At 35.7% G+C, this 20,897-nt stretch overlaps 1 protein-coding gene across 2 annotated transcripts; it reads right to left on the bottom strand.

Annotated features, from left to right (window-relative positions):
- Positions 1-573: 573 nt before the first annotated feature.
- LOC133317692 (hydroxyproline O-arabinosyltransferase RDN2) lies at positions 574-7,254 on the bottom strand. Of its 2 annotated transcripts, XM_061519567.1 has the most exons (10): positions 7,135-7,254; positions 5,235-5,707; positions 3,714-3,781; positions 3,429-3,630; positions 3,166-3,263; positions 2,970-3,039; positions 2,773-2,844; positions 2,438-2,551; positions 737-795; positions 575-633 (listed from the first exon to the last, which is right to left on the bottom strand). In XM_061519567.1, exons 2-10 carry the CDS (start codon positions 5,628-5,630, stop codon positions 618-620), a joined length of 1,095 nt encoding a protein of 364 aa, XP_061375551.1. In that variant the 5' UTR covers positions 5,631-5,707; positions 7,135-7,254; the 3' UTR covers positions 575-617. The 2 variants fall into 2 exon arrangements, with proteins under 2 accessions (XP_061375560.1, XP_061375551.1); XM_061519576.1 differs by lacking the exon at positions 7,135-7,254 and having other exon boundaries at positions 574-633; positions 5,235-5,668.
- Positions 7,255-20,897: the final 13,643 nt, after the last annotated feature.

Genomic DNA, 20,897 nt, shown 5'->3' with positions numbered 1-20,897 from the left:
AGAGTATTAAAAGATATATCAAAGTATATTATTAAGTTCTTAAAATGATAAGAGAAAGTTTTATTTGAGACACAAAGACACGTAATAATTTTACCCAGTAGATACTATCACCATTCATGGTGCACTCCTTTACAATAAAAATTACATTTTCCTCTTCGCACGAGAATAATCTCCAAGAATATCCAAATCCATTGCATCTGTATGCGGGTAAAAGTTTTGTGCCAATGAGATATGAGTTGCATAAATTATTTATTCAATTTCATAATGTTGACATGCAAATCTTAAGGAAAATGAGTTGCATTTCAAGCTTCAATTTTCATTACCAAATTGTGGGCCTATAGCAAATACAAATTTCCTTGTCTCTGGGAATGAAAAACATGAGAATGCAGATAAGCTGTAGAAAGGAAGAGAAAAAAATTGTAATGTTGTCTTGGGCTATGCAAAGCAATGAAAGCATTGAGTGTTTAATATATACATAAGCAATCGCTAAGCTAATAAGTAATGAACAAATTATCTAGCATTGTGGTACCAGCCCAAATATCATTCAAGAATATCACAAAAATAAAAAAGTAAAAAAAAAATTACTTCTCCGTTTATTGATAGTGTACATTGATCTATCATTCTATGACCAAACTGAAAAGAAAAAGAAAAAAAAATTGTCTCAATGTCTACACTTTTTTTCTTTCTTTCAAAACGTGCAGTTTGAATATCATGAAGGAAAAAAAAAAATATTTACGATTTGTCCCAATTGGGGATGTTAGCAGTAGCCTCGTTCACCATCTTTACAAGGGTCACCTGCAGACATTATTATAAGCAAATAACACGTTACTAATGCTTTGTATCATGCTTTTGTTACTGGGTAAAGATATATAACAATAACATCAATGAATTAAAAAAAAAAAAAAAAAAAAAAGGGAGAAAAGATGAAGCAGTGCAACACTAGAAGAAAGTACAGACATGACAAGCAATAAAAGGAGAAAGGGGTCTCTCAGAATCACTTGAAGTTGAGGACTGAGGTAGTTAAAGTAGATAAATAACCACAACTATGAAAGCAACAAAAGTACTAATGTAAGGAGAAATAAGCAAGGTTTTCATTATTTGAAGTCAAAGCTGCAAGAGCAGGTCTCTCAGTGGATAGACATTAAAAATCATTAAAATTTGACAATACAAAATACAAAGATATCGTTCAAGCAAAATTCTCGTTAAACTAGTTAACTGTTAAACGAAGCAGATCATGTTTGCAGAACCTGCCACACTTTCAAAAGGTTAATCCTTAATCTAATATTGCTGTTAAGATGACACAGAAAGCAGCCGAACTAAAAATATCTTCCGAGGCTGAGGGCACCCTCACTAAGGATATCTTATTTAACAATGTTCACTAACACATCGATGGATGGATGTTTAGACCAAGGATTCCCTCTCCATAATAGAGATGTGATTACCAATTATACCACTGTATCAATCGCCTCAGAAATCTTTTTTGTCAGACAGCAGAGAAAAAATCTACATCTAGGGGGAACAAGATGCACCATGATGTAATAATATGCCAGTCTTTACCTTTCTCTCTCTACGTGTGTGTGAGAAAGAGTCCTATGCCAGTCTTGATTGCACATAGAATAAACCTAAACTTAATTCTAAATACCAGTATTTTCAAAGATTTAATCCAATCATAAACGTTCATCATATGTAATAACATTCTCCACCTAGCCACTTTCCATTATACTGAGTCAAAGCATATACCAAGGGCAAACTCAGTTTCTTTGTTTTTTCCCTCCTAGGGAGAGAGAGTGAAGTGGAACAGAAATCAAAGAAAATTACAAACGACAGTAGATGAGGAAAACAAGCAACTGTAAAGGCATCTTAAAAGTTCTAGAATTAGATACAAAAGAATCATAACATCATTTGGCAACATTAATCAAGTACATATTTATGATAATAAATGATATTTATTGTATCCTAATGCTAGGCAGCACTAAAAGATGAAGGATTGGACACAATCAATGCTAGTGGCCTATAACTGTAATCAAGTCTCATAATTATCATGCCACTATTTGCAAATAGTTCCATCACTAGTCAAATCATTCCCTACAAACGATCAAATTTCATTTCATACACAATTCAGCATATGGATCCCTACCAGGCAGAATAAGGTGTTTCTCAATTCTAATTCCATTATGCAATCAAAGAATTAGTCACTGGGGACAAAAGATAAAACAACAGTCTAATCGTTGGATTGGCGTTAAAACTTCTCAGATGTCGATGCTTTCATTCCTGCTTCACATTTAGATAGTTACTCATGCTCAGGGAAAAAATGCCATTTTCCTCTCACCTTCCGTGTAGGAAAAATGAAAATAAGCATGAAACTACAGAGAAAAATTGTTATATACGTATGTTTTGAATTAAAATACGTGTATCAATTGGCCAGCTGTAGACATACCACACTTTCAGGAACCCCGGGTGGGGGTAAGGACAAGTTTCTTGGTGGAGGTCCTTGAAGGTGTGACCTTTTGTCAAATCTCCACTCACCAATTTTACCATACGTCAATTCACCCTGAGCACCATGAAACACAGTTGAGACTACTATTAAGAAATACATAATAGATGACAAGTAGCTAGTGTATTACAAAAAAACTTTATATCTGCTGAAGCAAAGTTCCATAGCATAACAAGAAAATAATGCAGATTTCAGGAGTTCAGAGAAAATTTATAAGGAATATTCAAATACCATAACTTTGCCATTCAAGGAATGGAAGAGATAAAGAAATACTTTACCTTTAGATTGTAGTCACACCCATAAGTATAATGAATTATAAACTTATTGGTAGTTTCAAGATCCCATGGGGGCTGAAAAGTCACATACAAGAAAAATAATTTAGAGTTAGGTAAGCTAGTTATATCTGGCAACCACTTGAATTGATAACAACATAAACCAAATATAACATCAAGAGCTACTCGATGTTATGCCAAACCTGTAGCATGAAGTCTTTTCGCAGAATATGCCGCACACCATGCAGGGCAGATGCTACAGCATATGCATACCTTAGTTCAACAAGAAAGAACCATTAACATAACATCAGCAACATACTATCAGTATATCTTCTAGAACCAAAAAAAAAATTCTACAAAAAAAACTGCAACATCTATCAGTTATTTTGTAAGACATACATTTCTAGCACCCATCCAAAAGCTTTATCAGTCTCTGGGTCTTCTTTCATCTTCAAAGAAACATTCATCCATGTGGGAGCAATCTTGGCGATCAAATCCTTAAAAAAATAAAAAAAGTCTATATGAAACAGATTGAGAGTAAAATCTTTCAACAAAATAATGATGAAATTTACAAGCTTGAGCACCAGTAATTGATAAAATTGCTTACAAGAACAGGTATCAATCCAATCCAATTAAGTAGCAGTTACTGGACGAGATACTACCTTTCTGATAATTACAGGAGAATTGCCAATCGGATCAACATTTGTAACTGGACCATTCTCCTCAGGATAAAACTTTCTTATGATTTTTTCATTCTGATCAGGCTTAATGTAAAAAAATGGAAAAGCAGCTGGATGTCCTCCATAAGCCAGATTGGGCAGAGGACGTACAAATATGTGATCAGGCTCTGCCATTAACACATATCTGCAACAAAAGCAGAACAACTAAGTCAATTATTATTATTATTATAAAATAAAAGAGAGATCACTAAGTATAAGAGATCTAACTCTTCTTCTATTTTAGCCTTTTCCAACCACTGCACAAAGGCCCATGGCCTATTCAGAACAATGTATCCCTGCAAAAAGATTAAGCAATGTGTCAGAAAACATTTAAATTGTATTGACTCAAGAAAACCAATAATAAATAAATAAATAAAAGCAGAGCAAAACATCAATAACAAAAAGATGAAGCAGGGGAATACAAAAAGTGGATAGAGAAGCAAAAAAAAAGAGCCTAAAATACAAGTCAAGCAGTGGATATTTATTTGCATTAATTGGATAATGTTGTTCTCACGGCTTGCTTCCTCATTAATCTGATGCCCCCGTCTATCCTTGACAACAAAGCATGTCATTCTGTGTTATTTTCCCGTACGCATTTATATTACCACGTGTGTTTGGCTCTATTTGTTTTGTTAAAGCCAACTTCTTTAACAAAACTGATGCATTTTCCTATTCAGGGTGGAGACAAGCAACAATTAATGAGATGAATGCACGTCAGAGCAGTGTGTCACTTGGGAACTAGTTTCTCTTCTTCTTGGAGAGTCTGTTGTTGGTTGTTAGTGGAATTTTACTGTCGAGGTTAGTCATGATGGCAAGATTGACCACCTTAAGGCCAGTTTGGTGGGCTAAACGATACACCCAGATTTTTTACTTAGATTATGGATACACATTCTCACTGGTAGCGAAACTGATTTATGTTTGGCTCTTTCAATCTATGGCGGCTATTTTCCACTAGCCACTTCATCAGCTCAATATTAAAATTGTCTTCATGGTGATCAACCAAAAGAAATTCAAATGGAGCAACCTCCTGGATTTGTTTCTTAGTTGCTCAGGGGAAGTCTGCTAGCAAGGTTTGTCATCTTTGCAAATCCTTGTGTGGTCTTAAACAATGACTTCGGGCTTGGTTTGGTTGATTTAGCACAATTGTTTAGCATTTTGGTATGACAAGCTGATCACTATGTCTTTGACCGTTATTTAGCTCAAGGAAGTATTTATTTGATTGTATATATCGATGACATTGTTACCAGTAGCCGATCACTATGTCATCATTCAAATAAAATAGCATCCTGGTCATGACTTTCAGACCAAAGATTTTGACAAACTTTGATACTTCCTGGGAATAGAGGTAGCTTCTATCTATATGCTATGGACATTCTTGAAAAAACCGGTCTGTTGAATGCAAAGGCAATTGATTGATACTCTTATGGATCCAAACACTAAACTCCAATCAAATCAGGGGAGCTGCTTTCAGATCCAAGAAGATACTGAACTATCTGACAGTTACTCATTCGAATATGCCATCCCTTGTACTTTGACTTGTAATAATGAAAAAAACTAAAAGAGCGAAGAGATACACAGATTTACATACACAAACATGTATAGAAGAAATGGACTTTAACGATCACAGCATCACACTAGATTAATTCTAGCAACAACTAAAATATTATTAAGCCAATCATCTGGAAAAAATATATATGAAAATAACGAAAAAACATATGCAAAATATAATAAAAGTTACAGTAACCTCACCCGGTCCAGACCTGCTGGAAGAGGATCAACCACAACAGTAGGAATTTCATCCATCAAGTTGTCAGGATTTCCAGAATGTAGAATTCTAGTGAATCCTCCCATCTCTGACCCGGGTAAGTTCCTTTGTCGCTTATACCAGTAATACATGATGCGGCATTGCCATTTGTTGTATGGAGCATCAGTTGCCGTTAAGGCAACATGAAAGGGTGATTTAGATGTCTTCCGATTCTTTACATACAAAGGCATCTCAGTAATAGGGTCGACAAATAATGTACTATCATCAATAGCCACACTTTCTGAAGATCCATAGTGGATTATCATTGTTACCAGATTATATGTGGCAAAGGAAGAACCAAGAACCAAAAATATTACAAGTAATGGTGAAGCTTGTCCCATGGTCTTCCTATTACAGAGCGATATCAAACTATCATGGGCCAATCTTCTTCAGTTCATGATAGAACAAACTCTCTACTCTGTGAGTTAACAAGAAGCCTTAGTCAGTATACAAATTTCCCATTTCTTCAGCAGAACAACTAATGAAGTCTCCTTCAGCACATCCAATAACCAAACTAAAAGATGTTAAAGAACAAATCAACGTGCACTTTTAGGAAAAATAGAATCAAAGTTAAAATGGTCAGACTATAATTCAGTCAGAGATTTCGACCCATTAATTAAATTATGCCAACATGCAATTACATAAGAAAACGGCAAACCCCAATGCACAAAACTACAAAATGAGCACCCAAGAAAAAAAGACCATATGCAGATAATGAAGAACCATAAGAGTGAATTACTGGGGATGCTTGCGCTCATAAGAAATCGCAGAGCCACCCATTAATGGTAATGGAACTCTGTGCAAAGTCCCCCCCCCCCCCCCCCGATAATATGAGTTACTACCCCTTGATAGCTTATACTACCCCAAACATCTGATTGCATTTTCTAACTGAAATGGAATATGACTACCGAAATTGCATTGTACATCCAGAATAGCCCTAGGAAGACATGATCCCAAGCGGAGACTTGGCATGTCCCCCGCGAGGGTAGAGGTGAGGATCGATTGTCTACAATCTTATCCTTATATTTCCTCAAAGATCCTAGATTCGAACCCACGGCAAGAAGCAACCATCCGGTCGCAACAGTAAAATGCAATTACATAATGTGGTAGTAATTCGATTTTAACAAATATTCTGCACTATGATCCTTATCAACCATTTCATCAACTAACTCTAAAATTTCTACTGTTCTAAGCAGACAACATATTAAAGAATCAAATTAATTTTGAAAAATATAAAAATAAAAGGGGGAAGGGGGAGAAAAGAAACACACAACTGAAGCAGAAAAGGAAATAAACCAAATTTTGAGAATGGAATCTAAGCACTATATTCAAAAAAGGATAGAAATCTTCCAAATGAAGAAAACACGTGTCAGGATAAAAATTCACAACTTGGGAAACGCTATAAAAAAAGTATAAAGCGCTAAATTTAACTAACATTATAAATGTAAAGTAACAAACAAAAAATGGAAGGAATCAAGATTTAATTTTCGGTTTCAAATCTTGATTTCATTCCTTTTCATTTCCCAGTGAGAATTTCCTGAATAAAAAACAAAAGAGTGCATAATGATTTTCAGGGAATTGGATAAAAAAAAAAAAATCACACACGGAACCACCAGTCCCTGCCAAGTGGTGAATCAAAATCAAGAGGTCAACGCCAAATTTCAAAAACTGACTGCACAAATAAGCAGAACTAACAGAAAACTCAAATGGGCATGCAGCAAAAAATGTGAGAATGATGCGAAAGACAAGATGACACAGATTAGCTATAAGGGTGTTAAGTCAAACAAGTAGTTCAATGGATGCATTTGAATGTTTGAAAGTTAGAGAGAGAGAGAGACATAGAACCTTTGCTTGTGAGAGAGAGAGAGAGAGAAAGAATCCACAATAATTTTTGGATCGGAGAGTAAGAGTTGATAGATAGTTGGAGAAAAATTATGTTGTACTTTCGTAAGTCTTACGCCTCAGACGGAGCCAACACGGTACCCAGATTCATTTATTTCTTTTAATAATTTATTCAGGGATACTACCTGTTTTTTTATATACTTTTCTTATTACCACTTTTCAATACCAATACGGGTTAAATTAGAATAACATCTAACTTTTATTATTTTTCTCATCGTGTTAGAAAATAATAAATAAAATAGGTATAAAAAAAAAAAAAAAGACAGACACAGAATTTTTTTTTATTTAAATTTTAAATTATAAAAAATCACTCACTTTCTATCTTGCATGATTTTTATTTTTTATGTCTATCTCTCTTCTAAAATGACATAACTTATGTCATTTAAAATGACAAACACCAAACACATAAAAAAATAGGTAAAATAACGTTTTACCGGGGAGGTTATGGTTACCAATTTTTTTTCTTATCATTTATTATCATTAATTTTGTTTTTCTTAACCTAAAATTAAATTAACGTTTAAAAAATCACATAATGTAAGTACCGGTTTTTTACTTTTGATTCAATTATAATAAAATGATTATAAGAGGCAATAAGAAAAAAAAATAGTTGTAAATGTTGTAAAATAAATATAGATAATTAGGAGGAAATATGGAGATAAAAGAGAGACGGGGAAATATATTCGTGTCGTATTATCATGCCCTTTGATGTCTCTATTTATAGGCTCAAAAGACAAGAACGGTTACAATATGATAAATGACCACAATTGTTTATTCAGTGATTATAGAACATTCAACGGTCATAACGGTTATGGACAACCAACAATCAATATTATTTATAACACTCTCCCTTAGATGTCCAAATGATCATATTGAAAAAAAATACGTATTAGAGGTTGTCTCATTAAAAATTTTATCAGGAAAATCCAATGGGACAAAACCATGATTAAGGAAAAAAGAGTGCAACACATATTTTACTTCCCCTAACGATAACATTATTTAATATCTTTGAGTTTACACATCTCGATCTTGTATAAAAGTTTCTCAAAACTTGATGTGGGTAATGCCTTGGTAAATAAATCAGCCAAATTATCACTTGAACGAATTTGTTGAACACCATGAAATAATTATGCTTTCAGTTGTGATTGAAATCTTGTTTGGGACCTGTCTTTGTGTGGCTCAGGTAAATAACCTGCATTATAATGATTCTAGTATCTTCGTGTTGGATAAGAGTATGATCCTGCTAATAGACTTACAAACAAGAAATGAAAAATGTGAGGGTAAAAAGGGGAGAAGATGTGGGGTTAGAAAGTTGAATATCCATTATTTGATATTTTCATAACTCTCCCTTGGATGTTAATCATACGTTAATAGATTGCCTCATAAAAAACCTTTACAAGAAAAACCAAATGGGATAAAAACTTGGTAAAGGGAAAAAGAGTGCAATTCTTATCAATAATTTTTTTTTCAAGATCCTCGTTTGGTCTCAATATTTCATTATTTGCAAATGTTGTCGACAACTATATCTTTATGGTTCCAACTTTTTCATGAAATGACATAACTAAGAGAGATCTCCTTATTTTCATTATTTTCAGGTACCTGAACCTCCTCGAGGTTTAATGAAAGTTATGTATTTAGGATTAAGAATTGTCTCCATATTATGATCATCTTAATCATTTTCTCCTTTCCTCCCCTTTTGAGGATTTTTATCTTTGGAACCGATCATTTTTCTATGTACAATATGAATTGGAGCATTTATAGTTGGAATATTAGACTTATTGGTCAATTCAACCATCTGGCAGTCGATATATAATATCTTTTTCTCATATTTGCTTGGTGCAATGATCTATATGAGATAATGATAATGCATTATGTATTTTTCAACTGTTTATTTTCTTCCCTATGTTGAAAAAACTAATAACAATAATCCACTAAATCTCCAATCATTATTTCAATATATTATCTAAGGAGATTCATATCCAACATATATCCCCAACTATATATGAGATTCATCTTTGTGCGTTGTGGTGGAGTAATTAGAATATAAATCGCACATCAAATATATTATTTGGCTCCTTACCATAAGCCAATGTAATGAGGAGATGATAACTTATTGGCATGATGCATACAAGTACTACAACATAAAATATAGCATATTCTCATGCAAAAATAGGGACCTTTAGCCAACAAAGGTGGGCACAGTTGGCTAAAGGTTTGGTCCATACCCCTCAAGGGCGTGGGTTCAAACCCCGCTGGCCGATGTGAGGACTTTGTTGGTGGGTGATATGTAATTCCTCCCAGAAATCCTCAAAGAGGTTGGGGGTCTTCCCTAACCCTAGTGGGATACCGGTGTCTAACTCCACTTAAACTTTTATTTACAAAAAAAAAAAAAAAAATAGGGACCTTTGTTCTCATAGGCAATGTTATAGCAATCAATTGGAGACATTTAATAAATCTGTTAATAGATAAATCCACCAGCATTATGAAGACAAATTGTATTTATTGTGCTCTTAATATTATCATTTGAGCAAACAATCTTGCAAATGATAAGATGTGAGTTGATAATAGACATATATATATGGCCATTTTGTAGATGCATCTATTAAAAAAATTCAATAAATTGAAGAATCTTCTAGTTCTTCAATGCATGATTATATGAATTTTTAATAATTTTTTACATCATATTTGATCCGGGATGGTCCAACCGATCATGCCAAATAATAAATTTATTATAATTAATATCCTTTTGATTCACCGAAGCATGTTTTTCAATCTTTTCTAGAGCTTTTTATTGCCAATTATTGTATTGAAATTGGCTTTCTCCATATCAATATGTGTAATTACATTCATCACATATTGAGGCATTAGAGTCATATAGGCAATTGATAAAATAATTCGGGTTTTGCTACTTCAAGAGCAATAACTAACAAAGATATTTAGCCTCATCAGTGGGATCAATTTTAATGGCATAAGATTCATAACACTTGCCATTATTTTAATTTGTCATATTCATTTCATTAGCCACTTTCATTTGGCTTCTTTCTGTTTCATGATTTGACCCAATGTTAGATTTTCTATCATCCCTTCAAGGATTATATCATTACTTATGCTAATAGCCCTCAATAGCTAGAGTCTTTCACATATTTGACATTTGATTCAAGCAATGCTTTTGAACAATGGGTCTAAAATTATAATTATTCTCACTCATTCGAATATGGAAAAACATTATAATAACTATATATTGAATGAATATTCATGATGATTCAAATCAGAGATAATTTAATAAATTGCATAACTGCCTAAATTGCATTCAATACAAATACCGCAACGGTAGTAATCATTATTGTCTCATTTAATACATATATGCATAATCAGATCAACTCACAAATTCAGGCATTAAATTATTAAATAACATTTGATCATTAATGAGACAACTGTAACGATTATGAGATTTAATCATATATAAAATAATTGTAACGGTTATTTAATTAACGGTAAAATTTCAACATTTATTTGCACATCATCATAGCTCTTTATTTGCACTCAATTAAAAGAATATTATAGAATAAAATATATTACGCCCAAAATAAAATGGTTAAATTCATCACCTTTCATTAAATAGCAAGCACTATAAATATTGCACAATTTTATCACCAATAATAGACAAAGAATTCCTTAAGCCATTGACCAAGAAAAATTATTCATTTTTGGTCTAAAATTTTAATTATTTTCACTCACTTCAAGGATGTAAAAATATGGCTTTACAATATTTGACTATACTCAATAATAAGGATTGTTGTTAAACATTCACATTCACTACTATTTCATGAGCAAAACGATATAAATTTTCAAGGAATAGAAAAAAAAAAGTCAGGTATCCCCATTCAATCTTCTCCGGGCACCATGCCCTCGGGGTACGATTTTTCAAGAAACTGCTTGAGGCAAGATTTGATCCCTGCACCAAGCAATCCCTTGGGAGCTTAGCTGCCAACTGAGCTACCGGGGTTTATTATTATTATTTTAATAACAATGATATGTAATTCATTGATAAATTCAATGACTGCAACTATACCCTCAATGGCCCCAATATAAACAGGGTAAATTCAAAAACATGAATCATATTATTTATAATAAAGCATGTAAAGCGTTCTCGTTTTGAGATAATAATCAACATCTATATTTCGAACTACTCTTATTTCTCTTACTTCTATGTTTTTTTTATTAAACCAAAAATGCTAAGAAAGCCGCGATTGCACATTTGTGCAGCAATCAATATTCTAAATACCACTCTTGGTGAGACATTAATTTTAGATCAAATTATTACTCGATGAAGCACAGCACACACACCCCATCAACTTATTCCAAATTCCAACAAAATATAATGGATTCTAACAACATGATATTAAGAAACAAACAGTAAATTCTTAGCAATTTGGTTTTCTTGCAATAAAATAATAATAGTGTTAATACATTATATTAATAGAGATTTGGTTTTCTTTCTTACCAGGAAAATCCTGCCAATTTCAGACTTTTAGTAGCGGAGTAAATATGTTTTTTGGTCCCTAACAAAAAGCACGGTACTCACTTTAGTCCCTTACAAAAAAATTAATCTCGAGGTCCCTAACAAATTCAAAGTGTACTCATTTAGTTGAAATTGTAGTCCCTCACGAATTAAAAAAAGACCCATATTAGTCCAGTCTCGAGGTCCCTAACAAATTCAAATTGTACTCATTTAGTTGAAATCGTAGTCCCTCACGAATTCAAAAAAGACCCATATTAGTCCCTCAAAAGGACTAAAATGGATTCACTTTGAATTTCATAGGGACCAACTGACTAATTTTTTTTGTAATATTAGTCCCTCAAAAGGACTAAAATGGGTCCACTTTGAATTTCATAGGAACGAACTGACTAATTTTTTTTGTAAAGGACTAGAATGGGGACCGTGTTTTTTGTTAGGGACCCAAAAAGATATTTACTCTTAGTAGCCAGTGAAACCAAAATAGTCCTCCAAACTCTTGTTTTTCCTCTTGTCACGATTATGTTCCCCAGGTGACATATCCATAAACCGAGAAAAAATTTGGTGCTCCAGGCCCTATGTAGTTGATGCAACATTCCATGGTGTTTCAGATGTAGAGGATCAGAAGAGGGTTACGAGATCAGCTGCTGGGTGTAAGTTGAAGTCACCATCATGGTTGAAGGACTTTGCTTAGGGAAGTTAGTTCCATAGAATACGGGATGGGCTTGTAAGGAGGTAGTTATGAGATAAGGGTAATAAAAGGGAAGGTTACGTAGGATGTAGTATAAATAGTATACACATGTAATTGTATGAACCATGCTAATAACAGAATTCAGTTTCCTTTTTCATTCTTTATCTCTTCTCTGAGGGCTCAACCCTTATCATTGGTGCTTCCATTGCTCTTGATCTCAAGAACCATGTGAGTACAAGAATTGGCTGAAGAGTTGCAGAACACACGTTCTGAACTTCATCAGCATATTGATCGATTAACAGAATCGCTAGAGGCACGTCTCACGAACTTCTTTGAACTGCGTTTCAATGCCATTGACGCAAGAATTCAAGATCTGTCGCCGACGACGATGCCACAACCGTATGTTACTCCAGTCACGAACTCAACTCCTCTTCAAAATGATCAGCGTTTTGCGTTGCGTTCAGTTAAAATGGAGATTCCATCATTTGAAGGCAAGAATTCTCACTTGTGGATTTTCAAATGTGAAATGTTCTTCAAGATTCAAAACATTCCTGATGACATGCGACTTGAGATTGCCGGTTTGCGAACAGAAGGAGCTGCTGCATCGTGGTTCCAGTGGATCCATAACAGCGGTACATTGCAAAGTTGGAACGACTTCACAAAAGCGGTGCGTCAACGTTTTGGCGGTACCTCATATACGGATATGAGAGGAACTCTTTCGAAATTGTCACAAATCAGTACGTTGGAGGATTATGTGCATGACTTTGAAATTCTGATGAATCAAGTACCAGGCTTAGCTAATGATTTACTCTTAAGTTTTTTTGTTTTTGGATTAAATACTGAACTCCGTAGGGTGATTCAGTTACATGAGCCTACTACTCTGCATCAGGCCATTCAATTGGCTTTCACGTATGATGCGCACATCATCGTGATTTGTGTTCCTCGTTTACGTCCTCCACGTCCAATAGGAAGTTTCTTCCTCGCTATGCTTTGCCATCTGCTCAGCAACCAGTAACCGTAGGGGAAGGCTCGAAGCTGGCTTTACCATCCCCTAATCCCTTACCTATTAAAAAAATCTCTCATGAAGAGATGAAAAAGAAGAGAGAACTTGGTGTTTGTTATACATGCGATGAGAAGTGGTCCCTTGGGCATCGCTGTAAGTCGAGAACCCTATTGTTGATAGGGGATGAGGATGAGCCTAATGGTGACACTGAAGAAGAAATTGTTTGGCAAACCTCTCCAGTTACACATTCCTTACATGAAGCTGCTTTAAATGCTCTGTCAATGAGCTCGATGCGAAAGCTGTTACAATTCCTAGCCAAGGTGGGGAATAAGGAGGTACAAGCTATGGTTGATTCTGGGAGTTCTCACAATTTCATTCAGCGACAGCTGGCAGTGGAGTTGGGCCTCTCTTTGTCATATTCTCGCAGCATGAAGGTGATCCTGGGAAATTGTGAGTTCTTATTGTGTGATGCTAAATGTGTAGCTGTTTCTGTTCAGATTCAAGGGTACAATTTTTGCGTGAACTTTTGGGTCCTTGATCTCAAGGACTTACAGCTTATATTAGGCATGCCTTGGTTAGAGTCTTTAGGCAAAGTTACACATGACTATGTTAACTTGTCTATGGAGTTCATAATCAACAATGTGAAGGTTAACTTGATTGCATGCCAATGTTCCTAGCAAACTGCTCCTGGCTGTTTCGCCATGTTTTCGTCTGAGGCACTGGAAAATCAGATACCGCCCGTTATCGTTGCTTTACAGCCCCTGGTTCATGCTGATATTTCACAAATATTAGCCAAGTACCATTCGGTTTTTGTTGTACCTCATACTTTACCTCCTTATCAAGGAATTGATCATTCTATCCATTTGATTGATGGTTCCAAACCTGTCAATGTGAAGCCATACAGGTATGCCCACTTCCAGAAGAATGAAATTGAACAGCAAGTCAAGGAGTTGCTGGCTGCGGGTTACATTCAACCTAGCACAAGCCCATACTCTTCACCTGTGCTGCTTGTTAAGAAAAGTGACGGGTCATGGTGTATGTGCATCGACTATAGAGCCTTGAATGCCATTACCGTTCGTGACTGCTTTCCCATTCCTACTATCAACGAATTGTTAGATGAATTGTGCCATGCTGAAGTATTTTCCAATCTTGATCTTCGTGCGGGTTACCATCAGATTCGCGTTCATGCAGCTGATATTTTTAAGACAACGTTTCGTACCCATGATGGCCACTTTGAATTTACGATGATGCCATTTGGGTTAACCAATGCCCCTTCCACGTTTCAGGCAGCGATGAACAATATCTTTCGCCCCTTTCTTCGCAAATTTATTGTTGTTTTTTTTATGATATTCTTGTCTTTAGCAGATCCATTGCTGACCATGCTCAACATTTGGCAACTACCCTGCTGTGCTTACAACAACATCATTTTTACATCAAACTGAGTAAATGCTCTTTTGCTGCACCTGAAATTGATTATTTGGGTCATATTGTATCTGCTTTTGGGGTGAAAACAGACCCTAGGAAGATAGCGGCTATGGTGGATTGGCCCCAACCTTCTTCTATTAAAGCCTTACATGCTTTTCTGGGCCTCACTGGCTATTACTGTCACTTTGTATGAGGCTAGGCCACTATCGTAGCCCCATTGTCTGATTTGTTGGGTTCTAATAAATTCGTTTGGACTGACCAAGCACAGAGGTCATTTTCTGCTCTGAAAGAGGCCATGTCCTCCACCCCCATTCTTGCCTTACTTGATTTTTCCTTACCATTTGTGGTGGAATCCGACGCTTCTTCATCTGGTATTGGTGCTGTTTTATTGCAACAAGGCAAGCCCATCTCTTATTTTAGTAGGAAGTTGGGACCTCGAATGGCTTCTGCCAGCATTTATGTGGGGAGCTCTATGCCATTGTTGAGGCTGTTAAACGTTGGCGTCCTTACTTACTTGGTTCTCCTTTTGTGATTCGTACTGATCATCAGAGCCTCAGGGAGATTTTATTGCAGACAATTTAGACTCCCGATCAGCAAAAATATATCTCCAAGCTCATGGGCTATTCGTTCACGGTGGAATATAAACCTGGCTCTGCCAATGTGATGGCAGATGGGATGTCACGTCAGCATGAGGCTCCACTGCTTTCTTCTTGTTGTGTGGCTATATCTGAACCCTCGTTTGCTATGTCACTGAGAATCAACAGGACCCAGAATGCTGCAAATTCACCAACGGCTTTCTCAGGGCCAGCAGGTCCATTCTTTAATTTCTTGCAAGGATGGCATTTTGTTTCATGGTAAACGTTTCTTGTTGGGTTCGACTTCGTCCTTAAAGCCTATGTTGCTTCATGAGGCCCATTGTTCATTGATTGGGGGCCATGCGGGGTGCCTTCGCAATATGCTACGTCTCTCTGCCACGTTCTTTTGGCCCAAGATGAAAGATGATGTCCGCCAATTTGTTAGTCAGTGTGTTACTTGTCAATCTATTAAACCAGTTAACACTGCATCTACCGGGTTATTACACCCTCTTCCGATACCCGAAGGTGCTTTTGAAGACTTGACCTTAGACTTTATTGTTGGTCTCCCATTATCTCGTGGTTTCTCTGTTGTTTTAGTGGTGGTGGATCGGTTGACGAAATATGCACACTTTGGTGCTTTACCACCCAAATTCAATGTTGTGATGGCTGCGCAGTTATCTGTTGAGATGGTGATTAAGTTACATGGGTTCCCCAGGTCACTTGTCTCTAACCGTGATAGCATTTTTCTCAGCCGTTTTTGGCAGCAGTTGTTTGCCTTAAGTGATACCAAGCTAAAAATGAGCACTGCCTACCATCCCCAAACGGATGGGCAGAGTGAGGTTACTAATTGTTACCTTGAGCAGGACCTGAGGGCATACTGTCACGATAAGAACCACGTTTGGGTTCAGTTTCTCCCTTGGGTTGAACTTCACTATAATACAGCTGCTCATTCCTCTATCCGAATGTCACCTTTTCAGGCCCTGTATGGTAAGCCACCACAGTCGCTGCCGTTTTATCCGCGAGGTTTCACAACTGTTGATGCAGTAGATGTTACCTTAATGGAACAGAATGACTTGATGAGTAGCCTTAAGAGGAATTTGGTTCGAGCTCAACAACGTATGAAGTTGTTTGCAGACAAGCATCGGGTGGATCGTTCTTTCCAAGTGGGTGATTTAGTGTTGCTCAATCTTCAGCCTCATAGGCAGGTCTCTGTTGTTCGTCGCTCTAACCATAAGCTCTCCAAACGATTTTTTTGGCCTTTTCCGGTTACTGAGGTCCTTAGCCTGGTTGCGTATCGTTTAGAATTGTCTGAGGGTTGTACTATTCATCCTACTTTCCATGTGTCCGTGCTTAAGCGATTTGTGGGGTCCTCAAACCCAAGTATAGCTGAGCTTCCAACGGATAATGTTTCTAATCGACCCGTGCAACTTCCAGTGGCCATTTTGGATGTTCGTTGGGTGGGGAAGCGTCGACGCCAGAAACAATTGTTGATTCAATGGTCGAATGTTGTATCAGAGGATGCTACGTGGGAGTTTGAGTGTGATTTTCAACAGGCTTACCCATCTTTTGACCTTGCGGACAAGGTCCCTGTCAATGGGGGGTAATGATGCAGCATTCCATGGTGTTCCAGATGTAGAGGAGCATAAGAGGGTTACAAGATCAGCTGCTGGGTGTAAGTTGAAGTCACCATCATGGTTGAAGGACTTTGCTTAGGGAAGTTAGTTCCATAGAATACGGGATGCGCTTGTAAGGAGGTAGTTATGAGATAAGGGTAATAAAAGGGAAGGGTACGTAGGATGTAGTATAAATAGTATACACGTGTAATTGTATGAACCATGCTAATAACAGAATTCAGTTTCCTTTTTCATTCTTTATCTCTTCTCTGAGGGCTTAACCCTTATCAATAGTCCTTCCATTCAGTGAGTGACACTTGTACAAAAGTTTATTTTTTATTTCTCCTCTTTCCTCAATAGTTGTTTTATTCTGATTGATTTGGACCACTGAATTAATGGTGGTCCAGGACCACCAAAATTCTTCTCCCATAAGCCCTTCATTCCTTTCCTTTATGTTTGGCCTTCATGTTTTTTTTTTCTTGAGTAAAAAAAAAAACTTAAAGCTCAACAATCTAGCAAAATAAATCATACTGAAATTGTTACCAAAGAAATAGGAAGCAAGTCCAAGAAGAACTCTTTATAAATGTAAAGCTGAAGAATCTAACTCATCTTCACCAATTGTAGCTCCGACCAAGTGCCAAAGCTTCCCCGCCTACGACTCAGGTTATGGTGGCGACAATGAAGGATTGGGAACTTTGGGTTGAATCTCGAGGCTATCGTGCAGATAACTTGTTGTAAAATAAATATATATAATTAGAAGGAAATATGGATATAAGAGAGAGACAGCAAAAATATATTCTTGTTGTATTATCATGCCCTTTGATGCCTTTATTTATAGGCTCATAAGACAAGGACGGTTACAATATGAGAAATGATTACAATTACTTATTCAGTGGTTACAGAACATTCAATGGTCATAACAACCATGGACAACTAAAATCAATATTATTTATAACAGTAAATAATAAGTATAATCTATTCCATTTATTATTATTTTTTCCGCTTCTTTTTATTTTTGGATTTAATTTTTAATGTGTTGATATATATGAAAAGAAAATCACTTTTGTCCAAACACTAGTCGTTGATAAATAAAAGAGTAAAAAAAAATCATAATGAAATTAAGGAAGTTTTATAATGTATCATTGTTAGGCATTGACTTACAAAAGCTTCAAATAAATGAAAATTTTTTTATTATGTTATGAACTTGATTCGTTGAGGAAAAAAAGTAAATAAATTTTATGATATTAAGATTTTATTATTATTTTAAAGGACACAAGTTTGTGTCATTTTAAATAAAATGACTAGGTTTTGGTGCATATTTATTGACAATATTTTATCACTTTTCTCTCATTCACAATATTTTATCCTTTTCTCTCCTAATTTTGTGGGTAAAAAGCTAATAAATATATATTAAAGTCGTTTCACTTAAAATGACATAAATTTATGTATTTTTGAATAATAAATATTTTTTTCCTATTAAGAAATAATATTTCATTAGATATTAATTTATTTATAAATTGAACTATTAAAATATGTATGTACAAAATGCAAGTTACTATATGGGCGTGCATAACAACCATTCTGTTCCCTGACATTGTTTCGAAAAGGAAACAATTATTTTATATTTTCGTGCCTTGGAACAGTTTCTGAGAAAAAAAAAATATGTTTGATAACATGTTCTATTTTTATTCTAAGAATAAGAATTACATTTGATAACAAAACAAATAATAGAATAAAAAATATTCATATTAAGCATAAATTTTTTTTGGATCATCACTTTCCTCTTCATATGGTGTGGTGGTGATTGTAATACCTCGTGTATACCCGATTTGTTATCATATCATCGTATTAAGCTGCGCTTAATTAAAATGCGGAATAACTTTTTGTTTTCAATTATGACGTCATTATTAATTACCAAGTTGATTACTTAATCCTTTTTCAAAACATTGCCCGTATGTAAATTGCATATAGACAGCTATCTACACTGAATAACCTCATAATATAATTAAGTGAGTATCTAAGTCACGGATCTACAACACGTAGTCCGGACAATATCTGATACCATTATACAACTCAATACTAAAATAAAACATAATCAATCAATGTGGCATGGACAACCCCCATGCTCACCAAATAAGGCAACAAAGCTCAACAGAGTCTCAACAATAACAGCATGATGATAATATAAAGCAGGTTAGCATCCAAGCATATCATCATAAACAACATATATCTAACTCAGCTCCGGCCTCCTGCTGCCCGAGGTCTCAATCCCCGAGTTACCTCAACCTGAAATATGTGCCCCAAACGTGGGGTGAGATCTCTAAACAGAAATCTCAGTAAGACAAGGGGTCCTCAAGGATTTCTCCACCCCAAGCTCACTTACATGTGCAATATAAGTTCCAAAAGCAGTAATATAATATAAGTTCCAAATTAGTGCAATGCAGCAGAATAATCATGTCATGTGTGTCAACTATTCTACTGGCCAGAGAAATGTAGGATTTACATACGTCTATTACCTACAATCAGTGCAAGACACCACATACACCCACCCACAGAATCACCCTATGGTATGTCTCCTATATACACAGGCTTACCGTCTAGGTGGAACAACACATGCATATCATAAGGCACTTGCACATAACAACTCAACAACATTTCAAAATCAATACATGAAAACACATCATGCATATAAACCATTCCCCTATGGGGTATGGTGGAACCAACAATGGCTAAACCGAGGACACGAAAGCTTACCTCTTAAGCAATGAATCCAAGCCAAGTTCACACAAGCTCAATGTCACTAAACATCACAATCACAGTCTGTTTATATAATAATTAATTATCAATAATCATTGCTTAAGGTTCCATTAAGTGATTAAGGCTTTCCAACTCATTTTAGGTGGTTTTACGCAAATTCTGCAGGAGGTATTCAAATACTCCTCAATGAGTATTCGAATACTCCATGTCTCCAGAAAGTATCTGAATACTTTCACTTGAGTATTCGAATACCACAAGGTATCTGAATACTTTTCCCCAAGTATCCCAATACCACCAGGTATCCGAATACAAATACAACAGTATTCGTATACTACTTAGTATCCGAATATTTACTCAACGGTATCCGAATACTTTTCTTCCCAGAAAAGTCTCCCAATACTCCTGCAAGGAATATTCGACTACCAAGGGATAAGTATTTGAATACTACACAAAAAGTATTCGAATACATATCAGACAGAATACAGAAATTCGTGCATTCTCTGCATAAGTCCCATTTTAAATGTCTAAACTCAATTTGGAGTCTAATAACTCCATCAACAGATGTTCATTAACATGTTGTATACTTATATTATCAGTCCTTAACTCAAATGATTAAAGTTTCCCTTTTTAATGGATTAAATAAGCTGAAATCATAAAAATGACAAAGAGGTGATAATGGTATACCTCCAAGGCTCAAAACTCCGAAAATGGAACACACTAGGAGTCCTCTACACAGCACCATGGTTCTGACCTTCAAGGACCACAAAAATGCAACACAAGATTGGTCCTTTACACTAAAAGGTGGCTTCTTGAAGCCTAAAATGCCATGACAATGGCCTCACCCCACCAAACTCAGAAAAACAAGCCCCCAACTACACCAAAGAACAACCACTCAACTCAGAATGTGAGACCACACACTCTCATAAGCTTGTTCTCACTCACCTATACCACTTTGATGGAGGAAATGTGAACAAATGTGATCACTTTAGAGGTTTAAATGGAGAAAATGGTGGTGGCAAGAGGGGAAGACACCAAGTCAGAAAAGGGAGGCACAAAGGTCACGTAGAAAGGCTGAGTATCAGCCTAGGGTTATGTTCCCTTTAGTATTTATAGGCGGTTTATAATTAA

The sequence above is a fragment of the Gastrolobium bilobum genome, unplaced genomic scaffold, assembly GCF_033153095.1.
Source record: "Gastrolobium bilobum isolate Gb01-03AN ecotype WA unplaced genomic scaffold, APGP_CSIRO_Gbil_v1 utg18935, whole genome shotgun sequence".
NCBI classification, from domain to species: Eukaryota; Viridiplantae; Streptophyta; class Magnoliopsida; order Fabales; family Fabaceae; genus Gastrolobium; species Gastrolobium bilobum.
The sequence above is the reverse complement of the archived record's forward strand: the minus strand, read 5'-3'. Positions and strand labels throughout refer to the sequence as shown.

Excerpts from the sequence above, each read along its gene's own strand:
- LOC133317692 (XM_061519567.1), bottom strand. The coding sequence starts at position 5,630 with ATGGGACAAGCTTCACCATTACTTGTAATATTTTTGGTTCTTGGTTCT. Across the intron at positions 3,782-5,234 it reads TTCCAGCAGGTCTGGACCGG|GGATACATTGTTCTGAATAG; the intron begins GTGAGGTTACTG and ends ATCTTTTTGCAG. Across the intron at positions 3,631-3,713 it reads AAGGCTAAAATAGAAGAAGA|ATATGTGTTAATGGCAGAGC; the intron begins GTTAGATCTCTT and ends CTTTTGTTGCAG.